The sequence below is a fragment of the Sebastes umbrosus genome, chromosome 15, assembly GCF_015220745.1.
Source record: "Sebastes umbrosus isolate fSebUmb1 chromosome 15, fSebUmb1.pri, whole genome shotgun sequence".
Taxonomy (NCBI): Eukaryota; Metazoa; Chordata; class Actinopteri; order Perciformes; family Sebastidae; genus Sebastes; species Sebastes umbrosus.
Window position 1 is genome coordinate 5326232 of NC_051283.1, and position 17372 is coordinate 5343603.

Consider the following 17372-nt stretch of genomic DNA (forward strand, 5'->3'; position numbering starts at 1 on the left):
AAAATGTGCTATCTGCGATATCATTATTGTGAATTCTTTTGGCCATGATAATCGTGTAGTGAAAATCTGATGTTGTAGTTTTAATGCAGAGTTTTTGTGCCTCAACGTTCTTTCTGAGGCTTTTCCACAATGACCCTGAAAGAACATGGAAACTACATTAAGCCGTATAAATTTAACAACAACAACAACTCTCTGCGATCACCTGTACTGTGCTTTAATGCAGTCGAATTCATCGTATAGTGGTTTTCATTTACATATTTTTCTATTTCTGTTGTCAGACAATTGAACGTGTGTGAAATATACATAAACACCACATGTTACAGTCGTTCCCAAGCTGCTGCACCGCAGTGATCAAAACATTATTATATAATAGCGATTTGTCAGCAGCTGCTTAGTGTATATATATATTCAGATTTATTGGCATTTAAAATGAACGATTATAGAAAAAGTTAGAGACGATAGAGAAACTTCTTTTCAACTTTACTGGCACACAGTTTTAGTCTGGACGGAGGGATGAAATGATGGATTTACAAATGTAACCGGCTTAATTTAGACGAACTCTCAGGGGCAAATTCACAAAAGGATTGCACGGCTTTTGTGGATGCTTAACCTGCACAAATACGAGAAAAAGGAAACCATGTAATAATCAAAGCACCCACAAAATGTGAAATGCACCCCTCACTGTGCTGCCAAGCAAATAGCATCTCAGTGCTCCTGTGCTATTTGTTTCATATATATAAATGAAATAATATGCAGGCTTTTGGTGCAAAATTGGTCCCTTTCTATGCAAATGAGCCTCAATGCAAAAACAGTCCAATTCACAAAGATAGGGCACTAATAGTCACAGTTACAGTGAAATTATTAGCATCTTCAGAGAGTTGGCGGGAACTGAATCGCATTTATAAGTGGGTGACCGCTCAAACTCATTTATTTTGGGATGCAGTGACAGGATGCAATGGCAGTTGTGTCATGAAAAATAAATGAATATAGCTCCCCTACATGTCATTTTTCACAATACATGAGGGAAGAAAAATGAGAACATAATGAATGAAAAATAAGGATATTAGGCTATATAAACAAATAAACAAATTACTTCTTCCCTCTCCCTCCTTTCCCAAATCCTGGGCTTACATTTTTCCTCTTTCCTCTCTCTTAATTGCCTTTGGGAGGTTTGGATGGAAGTGGCTGTCTGACAAGACCTCAGGCTCAGGCTGACTCTCACCCCTCGCAAACGACACATTGGTCTCAAACACATTTATACTTTTGCCACATGGATATTAACAATTGGACGCAAAAAAGGGCAAATTTCAGTCAGCTGCAAAAAAAATGATGGCCGTGTTTGTGCTGTAATTTTCATTAGCTCGATGTCTTTTGTGAATTGGACCTTGAGACGGGGCAGACAGCGGTTGCAAGTGATGTGCAATCATAGACTGTATTTAAGAAGTGGATGTAGTCACTGTGACGTCACCCATTGGTTTGTGGACCACGGTTTTGAAGCCTCGAGTTCGGCATTTTGGCCGTCACCATCCTGTTTTTTATTTATTTTTATTGAAACCGATCCATTCTTTGTGAACTCGCCCCTCAGTCTGCTCTATCCGTAATGAAACCCACCTCGCCTTTTAAAAGCTGCTAAAGAACTTTGAATAGCGTCTCATGACTATTAATGTTATTTCCAGGGTATTTCCACAATGACTGTAAAAGAACACTACGCCGCATTGAAGCTGAGGTATTGAGTGTACCTGCTATTGTAATTAACATTTCAAAAACACCCACAGTTGAACAATCAACTCTAATTAATCAAACCGTAATTACATTCTAACAAGGGTTGTTTTCTTCTAGAATTATCAACCATTCAACCGGGAGTAAAAATAATTACTGGGTGGCTCGTAAGACACTGTAGTTGTGTCGTTAAAACGGTAATGTACTTTACAGTGGATGTATGAAGAGCTATAAATGTTAATATGCGGTGTAACCTACAGTAAAATTGAGACTGAAACGGAGCCAAGTTACACCGGCGTCAGTGTTTCTTTCTTGTAACCCCCGCAGTACTTACGGTTGAGCAGGCTATCCTGCCGTCCTTTGGTCTTGTCCTTCTTTTTCGTCACGTCCCAGCCATCAAAAAAACTCTGCAAAGTAAAGTTAGAGACCACACGTTAAGTTTGATAAAACAAAATAAATAAAAAAAAACACATTACAAAAACAGGGTGCTGCGTCTTTGATGCATCTTGAAGCTCACAATAGAAACGACTTTGCTAATGCACTCCAAAGTGTTACCCCTTAGGTTGTCTGAGTAACTTCACTATTATAGCCATCTTGCCAAGTCATCAACAGACATCTGCCACAACATAGCAGAGGGAGAGACGGAGGCTGAGAGATGACACGCAGCAACTGAGAGATGGCTGCGGCCTTGAGAAGGAAGGAGGCGGCCCCGCTGCAGTCATTCTCATTCTACACACAGTGTGAGGCTCGCTGCTTTAAGACCAAGCCGTTGCTCTGTAATACCTTCGTGTTAAACTGCTAAATGTGTGACAGCTGTTTATGACACACACACGTCTACTAAATCTGCCAGTGCGACGAGATGAGTCATTGACGCTAAATCAATACCAGAAAAAAAAAAAAAAGGAAATACAAGCGAGAATTGGCCTGGCTTGAGTTGTGTCATATTCTGCTGCATTTTTTAAGTCAACGCCTGATCTCCCTGCTGCATCGGTAGGCATATCAAGGCTCTCGTACTGAGACACGCCGTCTCTCTCATCTGCAGCCGAGCAATCCCCCCCCCCGGGTGAGGGAGGACCATATTGGGACCACCTGAGACCCCGGCAGAGACGCACAAAGCAAGCTGATGAGGGGATTGCATCTGTCACTGGATCCTGTACAGGTAATGTCTGATCTAATCCTGCTTAACAAACCGTCCTCTGTCCAGCAACCTGCGTCTTCGGAGGCTAAACAACATTCTGCTACCCTTTATTCATTTCTTCTCCATTATCATTCAACATGTTCAACTCTTATATCCTAAACATTTGAATACAAATTCCAAAAGTATTACTCTGTAACATTAATTATTCATGATTATTACACGGCTTTGTCGAATACTCGATTCTGATTGGTCAATTACGGCGTCTGCTATGTATAACAGACCATTGCTGTGTTATGATGTCGGACTCTGGAGGACAATTTTTGTGTCAAATTAATGATTTCTTAAGTAAGTAGCCGTGTAATGAGCGGGTATATTGTGCCAAATACCCAAGATGTTGACCGACAAAATGCAAGAATCTCCCTGTCAGGGTTTATTTTACGACAAATACCAGCTTGCTGTAAATTATCCCTTACATAAAAAGGTATTAACAGTCAAAAGCAAGACCGTTTGGGTTGGCAACATTCTCAAAAAACACCACAACCGTCATCTCTTTTTTACTGAAATGATGAAATATTGCCAAATCCTTATTGGTGCACGGAAGTCTGCAAAATCGCCTTTTTCCGAACCAAGCCCCGCCCACTTAAAACCAGTGAGAAAATACAGAAACCTTAAATGTGAAATAATCAAAAACTGTCCCAACTTTGGTAGAGAATTGCATGTTCATGTCGGACCCTATTAGTTATAGTACAAAACTGACTGAGATAACACACATGATGCGATAAACAGGGGCCTTTTATTGGTTTGTTTACTTGTCCATCATGTTTAAATTCTCACATATGACCACTAATCTGCTTTTGACCACAGACTGTAGTGGATGTTATTGTATGTTATGTCGAGTGACGCTATGCCACCGAGTCACAACGTTACGTCCGTAGCTTGCGTTACGCTGCAAGCGTACTTATTTTAAAGGGACTGTTTGTAACTTCTTACACGTATAAATCATTGCGGGTCGGTGTCCCATGCGCGCTCGCGTGTGGCTACGCTGTTCAGATTCTGACTCCAACACAAACTACAATGAAGCACCAAAACCGCAAAGTTGTATGTAGTGAAGCCCGTCTGTTAAACAGTGTTGGACGCGGTCGGTGGACGCGGGGGAGACCGTAGCTTTGGTCTCCAGGACCGGAGTCTCCGCTGTCCTCTGCTCCTCTGCCTGATTGCCTTCACTCACACACCGTGCTCGTTCTCGCTCTCGCTCTTTTGCTCTACTCTCACGTGCATGCGCGCAACACTCCACACTGCAGAAGAGTTAGTTTAGCTGTGAGAATATCTAGTGAATGTACAGTGGATGTTTGTGCAGAAATAAATGTTGCAGCTCCTCCAGACCAACAGAGGTTTCCCGTGTCTTGTGAAGTGACGGGGCTCCGCAGAGAGAAACGTTATCGTCTCTGACCAAAACTTCGGTGTCTCCCCTGTTCCCTCAGGCCACGGTCGGGAGGCTGAGGCAGGAAAAGCACCAGGATCAGCATTGATCTTCGTCTGGGCAGCTATAACATTACTGCCAAGCAGGTGAACTATAGAGTGATATTGTGGTTTTAGCTGACGTGTGTAGCCTCACTGTTTTGAGCGATGCTCGTTCATGTCTATTTAGAGCGAGCACAAGCGCAAGCTCAATCAACAGGATGCTGACTTTCGTTGACTTAACGGCCACAGGTGTCGATGTTAACAAGCAATTTCTGATTCTTACAAACAGTCCCTTTAAGACAAACCATGTTGTTTTTCCACCACTGTTTCACACGTGTTACAACGTTAACTGCTACCGCCTCACAAAATTAACCACGCGCCAACCTTCTGCGTCAAGATACTACGCAAAAATGCCGGGGGGCTTCTGCCTAAGTGGCAAAATATGACGAGTAGAGATGAGATCTTAATGATTAATGTTAATTGTACTTTTTAGCTACTTGGGGGCAGCAGGACAAGCTAAAAACATATAAATTAAGTTGTTATGGCTAATGCAGCTTTAATGACCTTAACAAAATGTTGAAAATCAAATGTTAAATCGATATTGTTGCTGGGCTCTACATCATATCGGTGTGTTGCAGTGTTGAGGGGGAGCTACAGTTCCAGGTGAAACAAAATGACACTTTCACCCAGAGGAGGGCTGCAATCAGTCATGGAGGATGGGATGCTTTCTGTCAATGTGTTTATTCACTGGCTCTGGTTCCAGATGTTGGCTTCCACGCACAACAGATACAGACCCCTTAACAACACCGAGGACCTGACTCATTCACAACCCACCCACAATGCCTTGCAACGTGTCTGATCAATGGCAGCAGCACGACCCTGTGGGAAATAAGGGTTATGAAGTCTGACAGCAGTCTGCACGCTGATCCCCTTCATCTCCTTTATTTCTCCAGGCGATGGGGAGCCAGACTGAGGAGTGAAAAAGCGACCCATATATTGATTTTGGTGGGGAGGAGGGGGGGAATTTGTTGTCCCCTTAGGGATCTTAATGAATCGAAAAAGTGCATCTGGCTTCCTCCAGGCAGATGTGCAAAAAAAAAACTACTCATCATCACGGGTTGATGTGGAGGACATCATATTAAAGAAAAAAGAAAAGCTGAAAGGAGTAACTTAGAAAAGCATAATTAGCCCACGCAACAACAGGATGTTCAGTATATCTGCATTCTTTCTGTTATGCAGATGAAGTGAAACAACATTTTACTGTTTGCTCATGAATATTAAACGCTCCATTTAAGCCTTTTTTAAAGTAGACAGTATTTGTTTGCAGTAACACAGAGACAGGCTCTCCACTCTAACGGCAAGGAAAACAATATCAGGAATTTTTAAATGTTGTTGTATTCACTCCTTTTTGTGTCTGAGCTGGACTAAGGGTGGTCTAGGTGTTAAAGAAATTAAAAATCTCACAGGCTTGAAACCCTTATAGCTACAGTAGATCACACTACACGACTTCAGCCCTGATTTTCCGCTCCCCGACTGTTGTTGGTGCTTCCAGACAAAAAACCCAGATCAGAGGCAAATCTGCGCCGGCTCGCCGCTTGCACATCAGTGTTCGATCGTCATGTGTGAGCTGCTCAAAGACGCGAGCCGATGCCCCGCAGACACAGTCCAGATATCTAGCATGCTAAACATCTGAACCTGTCAGGGACTCCTGCCACGAGCTCCAGCCAATGAGAGCACAAGTTTGAGGGTAGGGATGCACCGATACCGATACCAGTATCGGGTATCGGGTCCGATACCGTGCTCATGTACTCGTACTCGCAAAACGGCTCCAATACAACGGCACCGATACCACTTTACGGCAGCGCGACGTTAACCTCTCGTCACCATCTTTCGGGTCCTCATGCTCCACCTCTCCGACGGTGCGGGCGAGACGGGCCGGTGCCGACAATGCCTTTTTCGTGGGCTGCGGCACGACACGGGGTGCACTGAGGACAGTGCCCCAGGTCGACAGTCGCACCGAGAGCACAAGTCACGGTGCGGCGAGGTGCGGCGAGGTGCGGCGAGGTGCGGCGAAGTGCGGCGAGGTGCGGCGAGGTCCGGGCGGGGAGCGCTGTAAAGCTGCAGCCGAGAGCCACCTTCGCCCCGAGCCTTTCCAAGCTGACCTAGAGCCAGTGCACTGCCTCGTATGCGTGACTCCCCAGCCTGCCGTGTGTCGCTCACACCCTCCAGCTGGCTGTTAACAAGGGTCTTTTGACACAGAGAAGTACCCGTATCGGTACTCGGTATCGGCGTGTACCGAAATGTAAGTACTTGTACTTGTACTTGGTCTGAAAAAAAGTGGTACCGGTGCATCCCTAGTTGAGGGTAAACCTGGGGGAGGAGGGGTCGCCTGTAACAATATTTTGTGTTAACGTGCCAACGACAACATCAGCAATGTGTCTCGTATGGTATCACGTCATTTACCGTGTATTATCTCGGTTGTGTTTTTCATGACAAAGCCTCATCGGGGATTCTTTACGGTGAAAGATCTTGTAGTGTGTGACCCCTTGTTGCCGGTCAGTCATGTAGTTTTTTATTTTAGGTGAATGCAGCAAAACATCATGGTTATGCCATTATCTAATTCAAGTAACTTTACAACATGGTACTGAGTGTGCATGTCAACATCAACTTTACTTTACGCTATCTGCCTAAGGACACACATCTGTCTCTGTCGCAGGAAAAGTGTGTCCCAGTGGAAATATAAAAACTAAATTTTCCTCTGGTTCTTCCATCATTAGTCTCTCCAACTTCCTAACCCGTTCCACCACATCAACAGATAATAAGGACTTACATGTTACATCTGATCAAGGGAGGTGTTGCATTTTAAGTTATGTCTTAGGCCTTCCACAAACTGTTGCCAAGAAGTTGGAAGCATTAAACGCAGGGGGCAGACTGCAAGGGAAATTCAGCCCTGGATTTTGCGATGTAGATTTCTTTTAATGTGAGTACCCCAAGGGTGCAAGTGGCACATTTTTTTGGTAGTAATTTTAACACTAATACAATTTTTTCCAAGGTCGTAGGTTTGCATTTTTTGTGAGGAAAGAATTGTTGTGGATGGTCGGGAAACTATTTACAAGAGGGGAAACTCTGCGAGTGCGAGTGAATGACGCTCCCAGCTGTTGCTCCGTTGGTTTTATCCAGACTGCTGATCGTTCTCTTTATACATCCATGCTGCTGATGACTTCATTTTCCTGCTAAATGTCTGTGTAGGGTTTGACAACTTCCAATAGTAAAAACAGCTGCAGATGGATAGTGGCGGGTTGTTTTGTTTAGTAATAATGACTTGTGTTTGATTGTGTCAGGGATGGATTAACCCTGAATAAACTCAAATATTTACCAGAGCTGAGACAATCAGATTTCAACAAAAAATGAGGATCAGTCCAAATTGAGAGGGGCTGCTCGCAACCCCCAAAAATACTGGTTCAGTCTGACAGGCAGCGTTCTGCTCTGTGCTGTCTGCGGGGTTGTACATTTAAACGAGTTCAAACTTGATAAAGGTCTTTATAAAAAAAAATGTAAAAGACAGACCGGCGCACAGGGAAAATTCCTGAGCTTCTCGATGGACAGTCTGCCCCTGATTATACATTGTAGCACAATTTCCCTTAATTTGAACTATAGGATGTAGCCCAAACCATGAAAAACAGACCCAAAGTGCTACTAAAGTGTCTCTTTCGCTCTCCTTCTTACCTCATATTCTTGTTTGAAGCCGTATCCCTCAGCTGTCTTCATCTGGTTGATGTGCTGGAGGAGGTCAGCCACCCTCACAGCCGGGTGGAGCTGACCCGTGTGATACGGCGAGCTCTTCCTCCGACAGTGGCGGTGCGGCGAGCCTCCCAGTAAGCTGCTGGACTCGTTGACGGAGCTACGCTGCTCATCTGGGAACATGAACACACACGCACAGTTGAAGGCATACCGCCTGACATTATGCACTCCGCGACACACACTCTGTTCCTTTTTTATTAATGTAAATTCGGCTGAAAAGTCTAGGGGGCGGCTCAAGGAAAAAAAAAAAAAAGTCAGCGTTTCTCTGCAGAGACTGTGAGGGGCTGACTGGCACCGCAGAATATTCAAACAGACGAGAGACTTGCAGGAGATTTCTCCGTCGAGAGCACCTTATGGTCTGGCAGAACAGATTGGATACATGCTTGAAAGTAAACATGGCTGAAGGTCAGGAAAGGAGGGAGCTTCATCTCTCTAGACACTTTCTCAAGAGTACCCATATGTTCCTAGCTGTCTTACTTCGAGCGTTGCAGCCGTGGGCATCCATGAAGGAGTGGGCCATCCTCTCATCCTGCTGGAGAGTGCTCTGCTCGGTCATGCTGCAGTCTAAAGAGCTCAGCTTCCGACTCTTCTCCTGCCTGTAGGACATGGCTGCCTTGTTTATGGCCACCTTCTTCCTACTGTAGAGATGCAGAGAGAGGCGAGAGGAAAGAGAGAGAGAGGGGAAAGGGAGTAATAACAGACAGAGGAGAGCAGAGATTGAGAGAAAGACAGGCAAAGAGATAAGGAAGAAAGGAAAGGAGGGTGGGTGAGGAGATGAGAAATTGGACTGGGGGGAAAATATAAGGGCTACGAGATTGAAACTGGACGAGGGGGAAAGTGCGATTTGGTGATAGCAAAAGAGTGTCGGGGGGAAGCGGTGGTGTGGTGGGGCGAAAGGAGGAGGAGGAGGTGGAGGAGGTGGAGGAGGAGGAAGGAAGGAAGGAGGGGTCTATACTGGAGGATGGGGTGGAGATAGCGATGCTCATTTCCACTCTAGTAATCCTGGGGCTACGAAGGGCAAGCAAGGGGAGGATGGCGTCAGGGTGTCAGGGTGTCAGGGTGGGGGATGGAGAAAGGAGTCACTTACGGGTAGTAAGGGTAAGAATAGAAGTCCCTTCTGATTAGCATGAAGGAGGAGGAAAGGAGAGAGACAGAGAGCGAGGAGAAAAAAAAGAGAGGTGACTATGGTTTATCAAGATGGGCATCAGAAAGACAAATGAAGATGCTCAGTGCGTTGGGATGTTCCTAGCCAAGCAATCATGAAGCAGGATCGAAGCCTAAAGAGTGAACGAACGAAGGGGCCTGCTGCGCACCGAGACTCTGCTCTGACAACTTGTTCTGAGGTTTATATCTGTGTTTATGCTGCTGTATTTAGGAGGCTGTTGTCATTTCTTAACTTTTTTCCTGCAGTAACAGTTTTAAGGACTAATAATGTCTCATGTAGGGATGCACCGATACCCGATACCATTATCGGGTATCGGGTCCGATACTGTACTCATGTACTCGTACTCATACTCGCAAAACGGCTCAGATACAACCGATACCACTTTACTTTCACTCCACCTCCCCGACGGTGCAGGCGAGACGGGCTGGTGGTGCGGTCGACCCCGCCGGGCCGGGATCCCACCTCAGCCGGCGCGCGCCGGCCCTCACTTTCATTGCGCCACGGTGTTTTGCTTGCATCTTCTGACTCGCGTGTGCGTCAGACTCCTTGGTCCGTGTTTCAAGACGGGTCGTGTAGGTTGGATTAAAATATTTAATTGAAATTAATCACATGATTGTCCATAGTTAATAGCGTCAGTGTGCTGACTTGACTATGACTTACCGAAGAACTGCATGTGATTATCATAAAGTGGGCATGTCTGTAAAGGGGAGACTCGAGGGTACCCATATAACCCATTTACATTCACATATCTTGAGGTGAGAGCGTTTTTATTTAGCCTCTTTCGCGACAAGCTCGTATGACATGATGGTACCAATGGATTCTTTAGGGTTTCTAGTTTTTTATATGATGCCAGTATCATCTCCAGTTTTAAAACCTGCCACAACCTAAAAATCACAAGTTATGTTAATGTGTTAAAGAAGTTAGTGGCGTTAAAACCACTTTGCGATAACGCGTTATTATCACGTTAACTTTGACAGCCCTAAAAGAAAAGAGAAACTTGCGTTTTTTTCAACAGTGTAAAATCTGACTTATAAAAGTCTTACAGTTTTTCATCTTCTTGTTCCCACTGTTAAAAAAGCACTACGGGTTTACAAAGCAATTAGTAAGGAGTGTACTTAGGCGACATTTTGTCTACTAAACCTATTCAAAACCTCTCTCTCTCTTCAGAATCTCTATTTGGAATAGAAAATGGAGGGGTGGATATGTATGTGTCTAAAAAACCTATCCGAAATGTCTGACCTTGAGTGAGCCTGATGAAGCATTGAAGCACTACAAAGTGTGAAGCTGGTCCAGAGCTGAGTGTTGATGTGCAGCACGCCCTTTTTTTTATTTTCCATTTCCAGCATTTGACCAGAACCCGACTAAATAAATATGCTGCAGGGGGATCACTAATTTTACTATTAATTACAGAACCCAAACATATTTTACATATACAGTCTAACTGCATACGAGTGAGAATATCTGGCGGCTAAATATAAACATGTCTGCTCCTGTTTTCCCCCCATGTGGCTGTCTAGTTCCTATTGTGGCTGCGAGATAGACCCGCTGAATCTTATCAGTCACTGCCTTCTTCCAGGCATCCCATTCAATCTCCCTCTATTCTCTGTGAGATAATTCCTCAGGGTGGAGAAGTTCCTCTTTCCAAAATAAAAAAAAAAAAAATGAAGCAAAAACAACCTTCCTAACCAATTACTAGCCCATCCACTGGCACCTCACAGCTGCTCGCCTCATGTAATTGAGTGGGCAATGGAATAACATGCCCCTTGATGAAATATTTCACACTCAGATGAGTGTTCCACCATCGCCCGACGAGCGAAGGAAGAATACACTGCAGGTGCGATAGACGACAGAGGTAATTTGCAGGTGGAAAGCAGCCAGCGATTTTCAGTGCGAGCAGGCTGCATTTGAATGTGCTCAGCCAACACGCAGACCTTGAAATTAAAAGATGAGATGAAACAAAAAAAAAAAGCTTGGCTGAGGCAGCGGTGGGAGAGTTTAGGATTAATGCTCTACCATTCCACTAACTCTGGTTGTAATTCACTCTCATTGCCAAATGCTTTCTTCAATAGACCCTAGCTGCCAAGTGGGATAGAGATAAATTTACTCCTCTGGATCGGCTACACACGAACAATAAGACTGAGAAGGTTTGACTCTGAAAAAAAGGTCGAAACCCCGTCTCACGTCAACCGGCCGTACGCTTTTCACAGCCACTCACCCCTTCTTCACGATGATGACGATGGCCCCGAGAAGCAGGATGAGGACAACCAGACCGCCGGCGCAGGCCCCGAGGATCAGACCCATGTCTTCGGCATGTTGGGATACCTCCAGAGCTCGCTTAGAGTCCTTACAGGCAGCTGCACAGTGTGACAAGAGAGGTGAGGAAGAGGAAGAGGAAGCTACATCTTTGTATGGTTATTCAGGTCTAAATGCAAAATCAAGATGCTACATGTTGTGGTTTGATGTCAATAAATCATTGTCACATTCATATTAGCATAAAGAAACAGACAAAACTGTTGCAAAGAAGGTCTCGATACTGGAAGTCTGCTTTGGTGGGAAATCTGATGGATTTCTTCACTGATTTCTGGCACAAAACAAGAAAGAGTGTGCTGTTCTTTTACCATAGACAGAGCCTCAACGGCCGCATATACCCATAGTGGAGGTTTCTATCTAGCTACGAAAATTGTTTTGGTTTTATTTGCCCAGATTTTGGGATACCTGTAAACAGAATTTCACAGCTACATGGAGGTGAACGCATGGTGGTGTTTACAGCTTTGACACAACAATGATGATTTAAAAAACATTCACCAGTCGAGTGTCTTTCCAATAACAGTGTCTTTAACCTGGATCATTTACAAACCTCACTGAGGAGAGTTTTCATTGGAACTACTTTCCATTGTACTGGGATGGAGACAGGTGTGGACATGCTGTATTAAACCAAAAACTATAGAAAAAGAATATGAGTAGAAAGGACATTGAACTGTTTTCTGTGGTCATTTGACTAGCGCAAAAGAAAATGGCGATTGTTGTTAGTGGTTATGGTGACAACACGTCAGTAAAGTGTGGTTGCAGCTCGCTGGTAGCTTGTCCTTCTTCGGAGCGGTGAGGAGTGAGGCGGAGGAACTGTTCGGCTCATTTTCTGTAACCAGTGTAGCATTAAAGCATGGTGGAGTTAGCAAGCTAGCCAACTAGCCAGCTGTCCACTAGTTTGCTAATAACCTCCGCCAAAGCCAAAGGCCTAGGAAGGAGGTTATGTTTTCACCGGCATTGGTTGGTTGGTTTGTTGGTTTGTTTGTTGGTTTGTCCGTTTGTAGGATTACTCCAAAAGTCAGAGATGGACTTGAATGACATTTTTTGGAGGGGTGAGGTGTGGCACTATGAACATCCGATTTTGGTGGCGATCCGGCGACGTACATGAAACCTGCCTTGGAGGAGGTCTGCGCTCTCCGAGTGCACTTCTAGTTCCACCATGCTTTAATGCCACACTGGTTACAGAAAATGAGCCGAACAAAGTTGTCACTCATCTGGCGATAGCAATGTGCTTGCCTCCGCTGTGAGAAGTGTGTGGATGAAGCATTAAGTTGTTAAATTTTACTTCTTTAACATTACTCTGACTCCCTTTACTTCTTAACATTACCAAAGTTCTTCAACGTTACTACTTCTACCACTGCTTGTCTTAGTCATCACTGCAAAACCTCACCTCGGGGGCTGCGGTGACCAGGGGGTCAGGCCCTTTAAGCTAGACCGTTTGCCTTCCTCCACAGATTGTACAAAACATATATATGGTGTAGCCTTGAATGACCATTTTCAACTCAACATCTCATCTATACACTGCTACGCATTGCATTGTGGGATTGTTAGCACATAGTAGTTTACATGCCATGGACATTTATTTTGTTCCATAGTGGGAATATTTGAGGGCAATATAGAGGGCATAAATTCACACTTTCTGGACACAGCCGATATGTTGGGTCTTTGACCTGATGGGAGTTACCTACAGTAATCCGGGGCTGGTTATTATGGTGCACTGACAGGATAAGGATCCTCTCTCTGTGGTGGTAAATCCACCAGGCGGATTCAAAACAAGCCGGGGAGGGACTGAGCTGTGTTAGAGGTCACCACAGATCCAGTAGGAGCTTTCACAGGAGAGACAATAGTCAGCAAGCTGGTGTATTACTTATTTCAAGACAGTATCAGAGAGGGTAAGAACACTATTTCAGTGCACTGATATCAGCAGCCGTCCACAAAAGGGGGAGCTAAACATTATTTGGCTCGGGTGAGACGACGCTCTGTTGGTTATCTTACCGAATTGATGCATGCTCCCATTCAGGCAGCTATTTTCCCTCCTACCCATATGTCACAGTCTCAGTGCATTTGTGTCTGCGTTCCCATCTGAGCTCGCCAAGAGCATGAAATCTCCCTCACTATGAATCATCTGGGCTCCCCGTTGTGTTGTATTCAAAGTTGAAAAAACGGCTATTAAGTATGAATGAAATGAAGGAGTATTATTAAACTTCTGGCAGCGTGCTCTTCATAAACGAGCCACCTCGCTAATGAGAAAACAAATAAGGTGGTGGGGGGATAAAACAAAACACAGAAAGATGGAATCGTGTAAGGGGTCTCGGGCATGTCTTGGCGAGTTTGGCAGCACAATTGAATTGGACGACATCTCTGTGTTTTAACAAAGCAATGATGCTTCACGGGGGAGGTTTTACTGTGTCTGTCTGTGGCAGAAAAGAGGGAAGAAAGCTTTTACAGTGAGGCAGAATGCTGAGTTTGTCTTGATAAGCTGTGGATTGGTGGTGACTATAGCTCCTGGCAGACAATGCAGACTGACGGACTTGCCATAATCACACAAATCACGCTGGGTGAGTCATTCTGCTTTTAGAGACATTTTTAGAAATTGGCTATCGCGATAAATTTCATTGCAACCCAAAAATTCCAGCCGTTGTCCTGCAAGGAAATCCACATGGATGACATTACGCAGCACATTTCAAAGGAATGTGCTGCGTAATGTGTTTTATGATGACCCTGATGGAGGACATAAGACGAAATGCGCTGGTATATGACAATAAAGTTGTTCTTACGCTGCAAGTGTTTGCAGGAGTTTTGACCTCTTCAGGAAATAACAAAGCAGCCAGGACTTATCTTTAACAGGATCTGTGCAGGAAGTATTAAGGTTCATTGACAGTAGCTCATCTACAGCTGCAACGCTTAATCAAATAATTGATTAGTTAATTGACAACTATTTTTATAATCGATAAATCAGTTTGACTCAATTTTTAAGAAAAAAAGTCTCAGATTCCAGCTTCTTAAATGTGAATATTTTCTGGTTTCTTTACTCCTCTGTGACAGTAAACTGAATATCTTTGAGTTGTGGACAAAACAAGACATTTGAGGACGTCATCTTGGGGTTTGGGAAACACTGATCGACATTTTTCACCATTTTCTGACATTTTATAGACCAAACAACTAATCCATTAATCAAGAAAATAAGCAACAGATTAATCGACAATCAAAATAATCGTTAGTCGCAGCCCTAAGCTGAGCACAGATAAAAAGAAAAGTAGTGAATAAAGTTTGTATTTCTGTTAAAGCTGAAGTAGGCGAGATTGGAGCAAATATGATTAAAAAAAGTTATTTTTATATAAAACGGTCGGTATATGGTGACAGTAGTACATGAAACAGGTAACCTGAAAAAAAAAAAAATAATGTGCCTCTGTGTCCTCCGGTGCTCCTAACGGCAACTGCAGTATTTCACAGACCAGAGGAAAACAAGCAGTAAGAGCTGATCTGAGGTCTGCTGTCCATCTGCCGTCTATGAGAGCCGGCTGTCAATCACTCGCGAACTCCGACCAAACGATCAAACTAGGCAGCGCTGATCAAATATGAATCAATATCATGTTACGTTAATGCCTACTTCTCTCCTCAAATGTTTTCAGAATCATCTTGTAGTGCACGGTTTAGCTGTAAAATGAGAAAGTTTGTGACGCGGCAGCCATTGTGAAATCTGGTGAAGGAGAATCCAAGTTCCGGTCACATGACCGGAGCAGAGCCAATAGGAACGCTCTCTCAATGAACTGACCTGTGATTGGTCAAAGTAGAAGGCTAGATTTTCTGAAGCCTGAAAGCAGAGCCATGAGGAGGAGCAGAAGTCTAGTTTTCTCTCAGAACACTTGAATTACAATATGCTGAAAGGTTATTATGGCATTTTTCCACAATGATGCCAAATATATACTGCCTACTGCCACTTTAAGATAAAATCAAAGCAGGAGAATGGTGAATATGGCATAACCGTGCTTTTAGGGCTGTAGAAATGTACATTATGCTAAATTCTAGGGCTGTACAGAATAGTTTGAAGCTTCATTCATAATGGTGACATTTGATTTTTAAATCAACATTTTTTAAATAGTTTTTTTGCACGTCTATTCATTCTGTTTAACCCCGATATTTGTGCACAGTTGCAGATAGAGATCAGGTTACACTAATCAGTGTTTTCCCTATATTCATTCTGCAGCGACGCACCATGGTCATCAGGTTCTCATACACCCTTCATAGCTATACCTATGAAAAGTAATGCACTATAATTTGTATCGCGTAGGGAGGAGGCCAAGGTGGATGGGTGGGTCAAAAAACATCGGCCAATCGCCCAGGAGACCGCTGCTCATGTCCCGTGTGAAACCAGAAGTCAACGATTTATTTGTCACGTAACGTCCGTACTTAAGTAATGCCACTTCCGAGTAATTTTAACCCAAATCACCATCTTTCCTTAAACCTAACCAAGTAGTTTTGTTGCCTAAATCTAACCAAGTTGTTTCCTGTGAAGATGGAAGTTTATTTTGAAAAGACTGTATGCATGTAACTAGTGGAAAATGACACATGTTGCTGGACATTTGTAGGAAAACACACAAAAAATTAGGTAACTTTTCGTATATCATATGAACCGTTGTAATATGTATGTATACAATCATTAATATCCTCTGCTTTCGCTTAGCCTCTCCACACACACAGAGCGGAGCAGAGGAGAGACCGGTGAAGTGAAGGTAATAGATATTTCAGTACTGGTTACAAACTGGCTCGGTAGTGATTAGTATTATACGGTTGGTAGAATTAGATCCCAGTGGTGGCTATGTAGGATTGTTTCCAGCTCGTGTGATCCAAACATTTCCAATAACTCCAAAGCGTTGTAAAGTCCAAAAGTCAATAATTTATAAAAAAGATAGATGTAATAATTTCCCAAATTCACAACATGTTTTAATCTAACTAAATATTCTGCTTCTATCCACACTTGTTGGCGTTTAGCCTTTCAAAAACAACATATCCACCGGGGTCAAAAAACTGTTTTCTCTCCTGCTCTCCGCACACAAAGAGAGGAATGCACTGATGAGTCATGTTCATTTAAAAAAGTTGATTTGATAAAATGAATTTTGTTGTTTGATTTTGTTTCGAGGATTGTTTGTTTTTTAGGGTGATGACGTTATAAAATATGACAGTTATCCAAAGATTAAATTCATAAACCTCAAAAGAAGCTTTGAATACAAAAAAAAAAGACATCTGGTACAGTCCTACTAAATCCGTCACGACGACAGGTAAAAATGGAGGATGTGTTGACTTTGAATTAACAACAAACAGCATCAACAAAAAATGAAAATGGGGGCGGATCGGAAAACAATTTACCAAAATGTGAGTCACATTTTTCTATTTGAAACCCACTCATCTAATATAAGCCCGTTTCCAATAAAGGTCTGGGCCACTTCATTCAACTGTCACACCGATTTTAAGCGACATTTTCAAATGCTGCAAAAGGCTAAATGTGAATTTGATGCCTTTCTACCGGCTGAGCTGACATGAATAAAAGCCTCCTCTTGTGGCGAATCATTCAAGACGATTTGATTTGTAATGCACATGTTCTCACTGTTTTTTTAGTGTCAAGCTAATGTTGGCTATATTTCATCTGAGAACAGAAACACAAAGAAAAGTGCCCGGGTGGCGTGGAGAGAAAAAAAAAAACGCACTCGCCCACCACTGCGGTGGATTGGGCCAGGTGCTCCCGGTGAATACAGCTGGCAGCATCTGTGTGTGGGAAGCTGG

At 43.6% G+C, this 17372-nt stretch overlaps 1 protein-coding gene across 11 annotated transcripts in view; it reads right to left on the reverse strand.

The window, feature by feature from the left end:
- ptprua (protein tyrosine phosphatase receptor type Ua) overlaps positions 1-17372 on the reverse strand; it is a 271405-nt gene that overhangs the window by 40010 nt on the left and 214023 nt on the right. For 6 of the 11 annotated variants that reach the window (XM_037793894.1, XM_037793897.1, XM_037793899.1 and 3 more), the window contains exons 14-18: positions 11500-11638; positions 9207-9236; positions 8597-8757; positions 8045-8232; positions 2054-2126 (exon numbers count right to left, since the gene is read on the reverse strand). In XM_037793894.1, the coding sequence (XP_037649822.1) occupies positions 2054-2126; positions 8045-8232; positions 8597-8757; positions 9207-9236; positions 11500-11638 (591 nt within the window). The remainder of the gene's footprint in view (positions 1-2053; positions 2127-8044; positions 8233-8596; positions 8758-9206; positions 9237-11499; positions 11639-17372) is intronic. The other 5 variants (XM_037793895.1, XM_037793901.1, XM_037793903.1 and 2 more) reach the window with 2 other exon arrangements.